Source organism: Hyperolius riggenbachi, chromosome 10, assembly GCF_040937935.1.
Source record: "Hyperolius riggenbachi isolate aHypRig1 chromosome 10, aHypRig1.pri, whole genome shotgun sequence".
Lineage (NCBI taxonomy): Eukaryota > Metazoa > Chordata > Amphibia > Anura > Hyperoliidae > Hyperolius > Hyperolius riggenbachi.
Window position 1 is genome coordinate 264,999,655 of NC_090655.1, and position 12,142 is coordinate 265,011,796.

Sequence of the window (12,142 nt, forward strand, 5' to 3'; positions counted from 1 at the left end):
GCACTGGAGGGACATGGCTATATTCCATATACATCTTCTCTTGTCTCTGTGATGTGAATTATTACTAGAAAGGTGAGATGCCAGCACTGGAGGGACATGGCTATATTCCAAATATATCTTCTCTTATATCTGTGATGTGACTGAATTATTACTAGGAAGGTGAGATGCCAGCACTGGGGGGACATGGCTATATTCCAAATACATCTTCTCTTGTCTCTGTGATGTGACTGAATTATTACTAGGAAGGTGAAATGCCAGCCCTGGAGGGAAATGGCTATATTCCATATACATCTTCTCTTGTCTCTGTGATGTGACTGAATTATTACTAGGAAGGTGAGATGCCAGCACTGGAGGGACATGGCTATATTCCATATACATCTTCTCTTGTCTCTGTGATGTGACGGAATTATTACTAGGAAGGCGAGATGCTGGCACTGGAGGGACATGGCTATATTCCATATACATCTTCTCCGGTCTCTGTGATGTGACTGAATTATTACTAGGAAGGTGAGATGCCGGCACTGGGGGGACATGGCTATATTCCATATACATCTTCTCTTGTCTCTGTGATGTGAATTATTACTAGGAAGGTGAGATGCCAGCACTGGGGGGACATGGCTATATTCCATATACATCTTCTCTTGTTTCTGTGATGTGAATTATTACTAGAAAGGTGAGATGCCAGCACTGGAGGGACATGGCTATATTCCATATACATCTTCTCTTGTCTCTGTGATGTGACTGAATTATTACTAGGAAGGTGAGATGCCGGCACTGGGGGGACATGGCTATATTCCATATACATCTTCTCTTGTCTCTGTGATGTGAATTATTACTAGGAAGGTGAGATGCCAGCACTGGGGGGACATGGCTATATTCCATATACATCTTCTCTTGTTTCTGTGATGTGAATTATTACTAGAAAGGTGAGATGCCAGCACTGGAGGGACATGGCTATATTCCATATACATCTTCTCTTGTCTCTGTGATGTGAATTATTACTAGGAAGGTGAGATGCCAGCACTGGAGGGACATGGCTATATTCCATATACATCTTCTCTTGTCTCTGTGATGTGAATTATTACTAGGAAGGTGAGATGCCGGCACTGGAGGGACATGGCTATATTCCATATACAGCTTCTCTTGTCTCTGTGATGTGACTGAATTATTACTAGGAAGGTGAGATGCCAGCACTGAAGGGACATGGCTATATTCCATATACATCTTCTCTTGTCTCTGTGATGTGACTGAATTATTACTAGGAAGGTAAGATGCAGACACTGGAGGGACATGGCTATATTCCATATACATCTTCTCTTGTCTCTGTGATGTGACTGAATTATTACTAGGAAGGTGAAATGCCAGCACTGGAGGGACATGGCTATATTCCATATACATCTTGTCTTGTCTTGTCTCTGTGATGTGACTGAATTATTACTAGGAAGGTGAGATGCCAGCACTGGAGGGAAATGGCTATATGCCATATACATCATCTCTTGTCTCTGTGATGTGACTGAATTATTACTAGGTAGGTGAGATGCTGGCACTGGAGGGACATGGCTATATTCCATATACATCTTCTCTTGTATCTGTGATGTGACCGAATTATTACTAGGAAGGTGAGATGCCGGCACTGGAGGGACATGGCTATATTCCATATACATCTTCTCTTGTCTCTGTGATGTGACTGAATTATTACTAGGAAGGTGAGATGCCGGCACTGGGGGGACATGGCTATATTCCATATACATCTTCTCTTGTCTCTGTGATGTGACTGAATTATTACTAGGAAGGTGAGATGCCAGCACTGGAGGGACATGGCTATACTCCATATACATCTTCTCTTGTCTCTGTGATGTGACTGAATTATTACTAGGAAGGTGAGATGCTGGCACTGGAGGGACATGGCTATATTCCATATACATCTTCTCTTGTCTCTGTGATGTGAATTATTACTAGGAAGGTGAGATGTCAGCACTGGAGGGACATGGCTATATTCCATATACATCTTCTCTTCTCTCTGTGATGTGACTGAATTATTACTAGGAAGGTGAGATGCCAGCACTGGAGGGACATGGCTATACTCCATATACATCTTCTCTTGTCTCTGTGATGTGACTGAATTATTACTAGGAAGGTGAGATGCCGGCACTGGGGGGACATGGCTATATTCCATATACATCTTCTCTTGTCTCTGTGATGTGACTGAATTATTACTAGGAAGGTGAGATGCCAGCACTGGAGGGACATGGCTATACTCCATATACATCTTCTCTTGTCTCTGTGATGTGACTGAATTATTACTAGGAAGGTGAGATGCCAGCACTGGAGGGAAATGGCTATATGCCATATACATCATCTCTTGTCTCTGTGATGTGACTGAATTATTACTAGGTAGGTGAGATGCTGGCACTGGAGGGACATGGCTATATTCCATATACATCTTCTCTTGTATCTGTGATGTGACCGAATTATTACTAGGAAGGTGAGATGCCGGCACTGGAGGGACATGGCTATATTCCATATACATCTTCTCTTGTCTCTGTGATGTGACTGAATTATTACTAGGAAGGTGAGATGCCAGCACTGGAGGGACATGGCTATACTCCATATACATCTTCTCTTGTCTCTGTGATGTGACTGAATTATTACTAGGAAGGTGAGATGCTGGCACTGGAGGGACATGGCTATATTCCATATACATCTTCTCTTGTCTCTGTGATGTGAATTATTACTAGGAAGGTGAGATGTCAGCACTGGAGGGACATGGCTATATTCCATATACATCTTCTCTTCTCTCTGTGATGTGACTGAATTATTACTAGGAAGGTGAGATGCCAGCACTGGAGGGACATGGCTATACTCCATATACATCTTCTCTTGTCTCTGTGATGTGACTGAATTATTACTAGGAAGGTGAGATGCCGGCACTGGGGGGACATGGCTATATTCCATATACATCTTCTCTTGTCTCTGTGATGTGACTGAATTATTACTAGGAAGGTGAGATGCCAGCACTGGAGGGACATGGCTATACTCCATATACATCTTCTCTTGTCTCTGTGATGTGACTGAATTATTACTAGGAAGGTGAGATGCCAGCACTGGAGGGAAATGGCTATATTCCATATACATCTTCTCTTGTCTCTGTGATGTGACTAAATTATTACTAGGAAGGTAAGATGCCAGCCATAATCTATGGCACATGTAGGGGACCACTAGAAAACTGGCAAACAAGTCACAGCAGTTATGTCTCTTGTATGGCAATTACTTCAAGGAGGGTGATCAGGATAGTGACAGGACTACTATGACCTCCTCTGTAACAAAGTATGTCCCCCCGACCTCTGCCCAATATATAACAAGTATGTCCCCCCCGACCTCTGCTCTGCCCAATATATAACAAGTATGTCCCCCCCCAACCTCTGCTCTGCCCGATATACAAGAAGTATGTCCCCCCGACCTCTGCTCTGCCCAATATATAACAAGTATGTCCTCCCCGACCTCTGCTCTGCCCAATATATAACAAGTATGTCCACCCCGACCTCTGCTCTGCCTAATATATAACAAGTATGTCCACCCCGACCTGTGCTCTGCCCAATATATAACAAGTATGTCCACCCCGACCTCTGCTCTGCCCAATATATAACAAGTATGTCCACCCCAACCTCTGCCCTGCCCAATATATAACAAGTATGTCCACCCCGACCTCTGCTCTGTCCAATATATAACAAGTATGTCCACCCCGACCTCTGCTCTGCCCAATATATAACAAGTATGTCCACCCCGACCTCTGCTCTGCCCAATATATAACAAGTATGTCCACCCCGACCTCTGCTCTGCCCAATATAGAACAAGTACGTCCACCCCGACCTCTGCTCTGCCCAATATATAACAAGTATGTCCACCCCGACCTCTGCTCTGCCCAATATATAACAAGTATGTCCACCCTGACCTCTGCTCTGCCCAATATATAACAAGTATGTCCACCCCGACCTCTGCTCTGCCCAATATATAACAAGTATGTCCACCCTGACCTCTGCTCTGCCCAATATATAACAGGTATGTCCACCCCGACCTCTGCTCTGCCCAATATATAACAAGTATGCCCACCCCGACCTCTGCCCTGCCCAATATATAACAAGTATGTCCCCCCGACCTCTGCTCTGCCCAATATATAACAAGTATGTCCACCCCGACCTCTGCTCTGCCCAATATATAACAAGTATGTCCACCCCGACCTCTGCTCTGCCCAATATATAACAAGTATGTCCACCCCGACCTCTGCCCTGCACAATATAAATAATATTTAACAGTCACACAATTGAATTACCTCTTCCAGCACGTGCTCTCTTCACCTCCTTCTCGAGCTTTGTTACATCACTTCCTTTTAGTCATCACTTCCTGTTTTACATAATTTCGTGTCTTTTGTCTTTCTTTATTCTTTTCTGTGCGTTCCACCTGAGAGATGTTACGTCGCCATCTTGTGGTAATGAGGCTAACTGCAGCCTCTGTGGAATCACCTGCACTAATTCTATTATTATTGCAATTTTTTTTCTGTCACTGAACAACTGCTTAATCTACAGATGAATCCCATTTTATAATGAATAATAATATTAATCATTATTGGTCTCCAGACTGGAGATGTAGAGCTGCTATATGGATGTAGCTCCATAGTTATTATACGAAGTGTCAGTTTCTTGTACCAGACTGGGAGGAAGAGGCAGAATTTCTGGAGAAGTTTTCTGGACTGGGATGACCACTTATGTTCCCATTGTAGTCTTTGTAGCCCTTTTTGATTTTTTGGAAGAGTGAGGGGAACAAATAACCTATCTGTATCTGTTTATGGGATGAGGGATTGTGAGGAAACAAGAGTCCCCGGAAGAAACCCATGCAAACATGTAGAGAACATACACACTCTATGCAAATAATATCCATAAATCAATACTTTCAGAAATTGAATGTTGTGTTATAAACATATACATAATATTAATTCAAACATTTGTATAGCGCTTTTCTCCTGTTGGACTCAAAGCCCTCAAGAGCTGCAGCCACCGGGAAACGCTCAAGATGCCACCCTGCAGTCTTGCCTTGAACGCCATACTGAAAAGGTATTGACATGGGAGTCCAGGATTCAAACCCTGGTCTCCCATTTCAAAGTCAGAGCCCTTAACCAGTACACGTAATAATAATCCCAGACTGTTTCTGGAGATGTAGAGCTGTCATAATGATGTGGCTCTATAGTAAGTGTCAGTTTCTTGCTTCGGACTGGGTGGAAGAGGCAGAATTACCAGATATGTTGTCTAAACTGGGATGTCCACTTATGTTCTCATTTTTGTCTTTGTAGACCTTTTTTTATTTTGGAGGGGCGAGGAGAACAAATAACCTATCTGTGTGTGTTTATGGGTTAGAGATGTCGCGAACCTCCGATTTTCGGTTCGAACTTCCGCGGAAGGTTCGGTTCGCGGAATAGTTCACGAACCGCAATAGACTTCAATGGGGATGCGAACTTTCAAAAATAGAAAAAAATATGCTGGCCACAAAAGTGATGGAAAAGATGTTTCAAGGGGTCTAACACCTGGAGGGGGGCATGGCGGAGTGGGATACATGCCCAAAGTCCCGGGGGAAAATCTGGATTTGACGCAAAGCAGCATTTTAAGGGCAGAAATCACATTGAATGCTAAATTGCAGGCCTAAAGTGCTTTAAAACGTCTTGCATGGGTATACATCAATCAGGGAGTGTAATTAGAGTTCTGCTTCACACTGACACACCAAACTCACTGTGTAATGCAGCGCAAACAGCTGTTTGCGTAGTGACGGCCGTACTGGACTGGTGTGCACCGTGGCCAGAGTGTAGGCTGTGGCGTTTTTCAAGCCCATATGGTTGCCGGGCTGTGGTAGCTCAATGATAGAACAACAGTGACTGTCCAGCTGATCAAATTTGGTCTGACCACAATGAAGCAACGACCTTATTATCTTTTGTGTGCCACCCCCAACCGAGACACTCAAATAGCCGGCGGTCATTGCTTCATTGTGATGCGCAAGCCCCTTCACCGCGGCAAGGTAATGATCATGAAGGGGGATGGGCACATGTACATGCTTTTTGTTTTGTTGTTGCAGCCGCCCGCAGTGCAGCCAGAAAAATTAGGCAGGCATGTACACGCACCAGAAAAATTAGTGTAGCGGCCGCTGCTAGCAGCGGCCTTAAAAATTCAGGAATCCGCCTAGAGTCCTGGACCCTGTTGGGGGTGGCGGAGAAGGCAGTCAAGCGGCCTGCAGGCAGAGATGCTGTGTGTGGGGACTGACTTAGTCTTCGGTCGTGCAGTAGCCCTCCAGGATCCATTCCTCATTCATCTTGATAAAGGTCAGGTACTGAACACTGTCGTGACTTAGGCGACTTCTCTTCTCAGTAACTATGCCTCCAGCTGCACTGAAGGTCCTTTCTGACAGGACGCTTGCGGCAGGGCAAGAGAGAAGTTGTATGGCAAATTGGGACAGCTCTGGCCACAGGTCAAGCCTGCGCAACCAGTAGTCCAAGGGTTCATCGTCGCTTTTCGCAGAGTCTACATCCACACTCAAGGCCAGGTAGTCGGCTACCTGCCGCTCCAGGCGTTGTTGGAGGGTGGATCCAGAAGGATTATGGCGAGGAGTTGGACTAAAGAACGTCCGCATGTCCGACATTACCCTGAGATCGCTGGAGCGTCCTGTCCTTGCCTGCGTGGACTTGGGAGGAGGAGGGTTACTGCCAGTGGTACCTTGATTGCATTTTGCAGCCACATCACCCTTAAATGCATTGTAAAGCATCATTGACAGCTTGTTCTGCAAGTGCTGCATCCTTTCCGCCTTTTTTTGAGTTGCTAAGAGGTCCGCCACTTTGTGCCTGTACCGAGGGTCTAGTAGCGTGGCCACCCAGTACAGGTCATTCATCTTGAGTTTTTTGATACGGGGGTCCCTCAACAGGCTGGACAACATGAAAGAGGACATCTGCACAAAGCTGGATGCAGACGTACTCTCCATCTCCTCTTGCTCTTCCTCAGTGACGGGATGCAACTCCTCTTCCTCCCCCCAGCCACGAACAATACCACGGGAACGTGGAGCAGCAGAAGCCCCCTGTGACGGCTGCCGCGGTTGTTCTTCTTCCGCCGCCTCTTCCTCCTCCACAGAAACACCTTCCTCATCATCACCATCATCAGAGTCTGACTCCTCTCCTTCCCCACACGACTCCTCTTCTTCCTCCTCCTCCTCCTCCTCCCCCCTCTGTGCTGCCGCAGGTGTTGTGGGAACATCGGGTTCGTGTGTAAATGGCTCCCACGACTCCTGCTGCCGTAACTCTTCTCGTTCACGCTCCTCCACAGCTGTATCCACCACTCTACGCACGGCACGCTCCAGAAAGTAGGCGTAGGGGATCAAGTCGCTGATGGTGCCCTCATCGCGACTCACCAGTTTGGTCACCTCCTCAAAGGGCTCCATCCATGACCCTGCATGCATTTCGCATCAGTGTCCAGTTGTTGGGCCACAACATCCCCATCCTCCCAGATTGTGTCCCTGTACTGTAATGATACAGGTAGTGGGTGACGGCTTTCTCCTGGTCTAGCAGGCGAGAGAACATCAGCAGGGTGGAATTCCAGGGAGTCGAGCTATCGCAAATCAGGCGTCTCACCGGCAAGTTGTTTCTACTCTGAATCTTCGCAAAGCGTGCCATGGCCTTGTAAGAGCGCCTGAAATGCCTCCACAACTTCCTGGCCTGCTTCAGGACGTCCTCTAAGCCTGGGTACTTGGACACAAATCTTTGCACGACCAGATTCAGCACATGTGCCATGCAGGGTATTTGTGTCAGCTTTCCCAAATTCAACGCAGCAATCAGATTGCTGCCGTTGTCACACACCACGTTGCCGATCTAAAGCTTGTGCGGGGTCAGCCATTGCTGCACCTGTTTGTTAAGAGCAGCCAGGAGAGCTGCTCCAGTGTGACTCTCCGCTTTCAGGCAAGACATGTTTAACACTGCGTGACACCATTGTACCTGGCATGCAGCATAGGCCCTGGGGTGCTGGGGCTGTGTAGCTGGAGAGGAGATCGTGGCACCAGCCAAGGAGGAGGAGGAGGATGACGACAGCGAAGCGGTGGTAGCAGGTGGAGAGGAGGTGGCTGGAGGCCTGCCTGCAAACCGTGGAGGTGTGACAAGTCGGTCTGCTGCGCAGCCATGTACTCCCTGCTTGCTGCCATCAGTCACCAGGTTGACCCAATGGGCTGTGTATGTAATGTAGTGGCCCTGCCCGTGCTTGGCAGACCAGGCATCCGTGGTCAGGTGGACCCTTGACCCAACGCTGTGTGCCAGAGATGACACCACTTGCCTCTCAACTGCACGGTAGAGTTTGGGTATGGCCTTTTGTGAAAAATAATTGCGGCCTGGTATCTTCCACTGTGGTGTACCAATGGCCACAAACTTACGGAAAGCCTCCGACTCCACCAGCTTGTATGGTAATAGCTGGCGAGCTAATAGTCCCGCCACGCCAGCTGTCAGACGCCGGGCAAGAGGGTGACTGGCAGACATTTGCTTCTTCCGCTCAAATACTTCCTTCACGGACAGCTGGGTACTGCTGTGGGCAGAGGAGAAGGAACCGCTCAAGGGAAGAGGGGGTGTGGAGGAGGGTGGCTGTGAAGGTGCAAGGGAGAAATTGGATGAAGACGATGCACCTGAAGGAGGAAGAGGAGAAGGAGGGTGGCTTGTCTTTTGAGGGGTGCTGCTTTTCCTCAGGTGTTCTTGCCATAGCTGTTTGTGCCTTCTCTCCAGGTGCCTTCGTAAGGCACTTGTCCCTACGTGAGAGTTGGCCTTTCCACGGCTCAATTTTTGCTGGCTGAGACAACAGATGGCTTTGCTCTGATCTGAGACACACACGTGAAAAAATTTCCAAACCGCTGAGCCCCCCTGGGCTGATGGCGCTACGGTGGCATCAGCAGCTGACGTTGAAGTGCATGTGTGCTGGCTGGCCATAGCTGGCGATACATGGCGCCGGACACTGCCCCCAGCTGTTTCTGAGGACGAGCTCCCTCTGCTTCTATCATGGAGTCATCTCCTCCTACTCCTCTCTGACTCCTCCTCTGAACTGTCCCCCTGGTCATCTCCTCTACCGTATAATCGTCATCATAATCCTCCTGGCCAGCTGTGCTTTCTTCAGACACCTCCTCAAGTGCACCAACTTCAGGTGGTCCACCATCATCCCCATCCACACACGTTACGTCCATACTATCACCACCTAACTCAGACGTATGAGGTGGTGTACTTGCGCCTTCTTGTTGTTGTGGCAGTAGTGGCTGGGAATCAGTGATTTCACCACCACCACCAAATAACTCCTGCGAAGTGTCAAATGCAGCGGATGTGGTGCTTGTTGTAGCGCTGGTGGCTGCGGGAGATGAGGTGTTCTGTGTTAAAAACTCAATCACCTCCTCACGATTTTGGGAAGTGATGGCACGTGCCTTCTTTTGAGCACTGTATTTTGGGGCAGGTCCGCACGAAATCAGAGAAACACCACCTCGCACAGACCTGCCGGTGCCTGGTGGCCTTCCTCTGGGCCTGCCTCTACCTCTTCCTCTACCTGGTTTGTCCATTTTGTCCATCTCGGGGGGATGCTAGCTATATGCAGTGAGGTGGGTTCTCACTCAACACAACCGGTAGTTAGATGCAGTGAGGTGGCCAGGTGGGTTCTCACTCAACACAACAGGTATTTAGATGCAGTGAGCTGGGTTCACTCAACACAACGCTAGGTATACGCAGTGATGAGGTGGGTTAAGTATACACAACACTGGGTAGTTAGATGCAGTGAGCTGGGTCCACTGAACAGTAAAGGTACTTAAGATGCAGTGAGGTGGGTTCTCACTCAACACAACAGGTATTTAGATGCAGTGAGCTGGGTTCACTCAACACAACGCTAGGTATATGCAGTGATGAGGTGGGTTAAGTATACACAACAGGTACTGGGTAGTTAGATGCAGTGAGCTGGGTTCACTGAACAGTGAAGGTACTTAAGATGCAGTGAGGTGGGTTCTCACTCAACACAACCGGTAGTTAGATGCAGTGAGGTGGCCAGGTGGGTTCTCACCCAACACAACAGGTATTTAGATGCAGTGAGCTGGGTTCACTCAACACAACGCTAGGTATATGCAGTGATGAGGTGGGTTAAGTATACACAAGAGGTACTGGGTAGTTAGATGCAGTGAGCTGGGTTCACTGAACAGTGAAGGTACTTAAGATGCAGTGAGGAGGTGGGTTCTCACTCAACACAACCGGTAGTTAGATTCAGTGAGGTGGCCAGGTGGGTTCTCACTCAACACAACAGGTATTTAGATGCAGTGAGCTGGGTTCACTCAACACAACGCTAGGTATATGCAGTGATGAGGTGGGTTAAGTATACACAACAGGTACTGGGTAGTTAGATGCAGTGAGCTGGGTTCACTGAACAGTGAAGGTACTTAAGATGCAGTGAGGTGGGTTCTCACTCAACACAACCGGTAGTTAGATGCAGTGAGGTGGCCAGGTGGGTTCTCACCCAACACAACAGGTATTTAGATGCAGCGAGCTGGGTTCACTCAACACAACGCTAGGTATATGCAGTGATGAGGTGGGTTAAGTATACACAACAGGTACTGGGTAGTTAGATGCAGTGAGCTGGGTTGGTACTTAAGATGCAGTGAGGTGGGTTCTCACTCAACACAACCGGTAGTTAGATGCAGTGAGATGGCCAGGTGGGTTCTCACCCAACACAACAGGTATTTAGATGCAGTGAGCTGGGTTCACTCAACACAACGCTAGGTATATGCAGTGATGAGGTGGGTTAAGTATACACAACAGGTACTGGGTAGTTAGATGCAGTGAGCTGGGTTGGTACTTAAAGGGGAACTGAAGTAAGAGGTATACGGAGGCTGCCATATTTATTTCCTTTTAATCAATACCAGTTGCCTGGCAGCCCTGGTGGTCTATTTCTCTGCAGTAGTATCTGAATAACACCAGAAACAAGCATGCAGCTAGTCTTGTCAGATCTGACTTTAAAGTCTGAAACTCCTGATCTGCTGCATGCTTGTTCAGGGGCTATGGCTAATAGTATTAGAGGCAGAGGATCAGCAGGGCTGCCAGGCAACTGGTATTGCTTAAAAGGAAATAAACATGGCAGCCTCCATATACCTCTCTCTTCAGTTCCCCTTTAAGATGCAGTGAGGTGGGTTCTCACTCAACACAACCGGTAGTTAGATGCAGTGAGGTGGCCAGGTGGGTTCTCACTCAACACAACAGGAATTTAGATGCAGTGAGCTGGGTTCACTCAACACAACGCTAGGTATATGCAGTGATGAGGTGGGTTAAGTATACACAACAGGTACTGGGTAGTTAGATGCAGTGAGCTGGGTTCACTGAACAGTGAAGGTACTTAAGATGCAGTGAGATGGGTTCTCACTCAACACAACCGGTAGTTAGATGCAGTGAGGTGGCCAGGTGGGTTCTCACTCAACACAACAGGTATTTAGATGCAGTGAGCTGGGTTCACTCAACACAAAGCTAGGTATATGCAGTGATGAGGTGGGTTAAGTATACACAACAGGTACTGGGGTATATGCAGTACTGGGTAGTACAATGTGCAGCTCCCTGTCACACACACAGGTAGTCACTGAATGTACTGGGCTGCTGGCAGTGGCACACACACTATCAATTAGCAAGGCTGTGCATGCAACAAAAGTGTCAGTTTGACACCAAAAAAAAAAAAAAAAGTACAGGATGAGCTCTGATAAGAGCTGTTGCTGGGTGCTATAAAAGCAATAACAATCAGTCAGGAGCAAGCAAAGCAGCCTAGAACCTAACTAATCTGTCCCTAGGAGAAAAAGTCTGCAGCAGCTGTCCCTTTCCTCTCTCTAGCAGGCACACGAGTGAGGCTAATGGCCGCCGAAGCCTGCCTTATATAAGGGAGGTGGGGCTCCAGGGCTTAGTGTAGCCTGAATGGCTACAATGTGCCTGCTGACTGTGATGCAGAGGGTCAAAGTTGACCCTCATAGTGCATTATGGGGCGAATCGAACTTCCGCAAAAGTTCGCCTGGCGCAGGCGAACGCGAACCCCCAATGTTCGCCTGGAACCGTTCGCTACACCTCTATTTATGGGATGAG

The 12,142-nt window shown here is 47.8% G+C and overlaps 2 protein-coding genes across 2 annotated transcripts in view; one reads left to right on the forward strand and one right to left on the reverse strand.

Moving 5' to 3' along the window:
- LOC137535386 (zinc finger protein 585A-like) overlaps positions 1 to 12,142 on the forward strand; it is a 764,031-nt gene that overhangs the window by 184,469 nt on the left and 567,420 nt on the right. The window lies entirely within an intron of this gene.
- Positions 1 to 12,142, reverse strand: part of LOC137535849 (uncharacterized) — a 349,356-nt gene that overhangs the window by 56,764 nt on the left and 280,450 nt on the right. Inside the window, 1 exon segment of the mRNA XM_068257733.1 lies at positions 4,331 to 4,367. Within this exon segment, the coding sequence (XP_068113834.1) occupies positions 4,331 to 4,367 (37 nt within the window).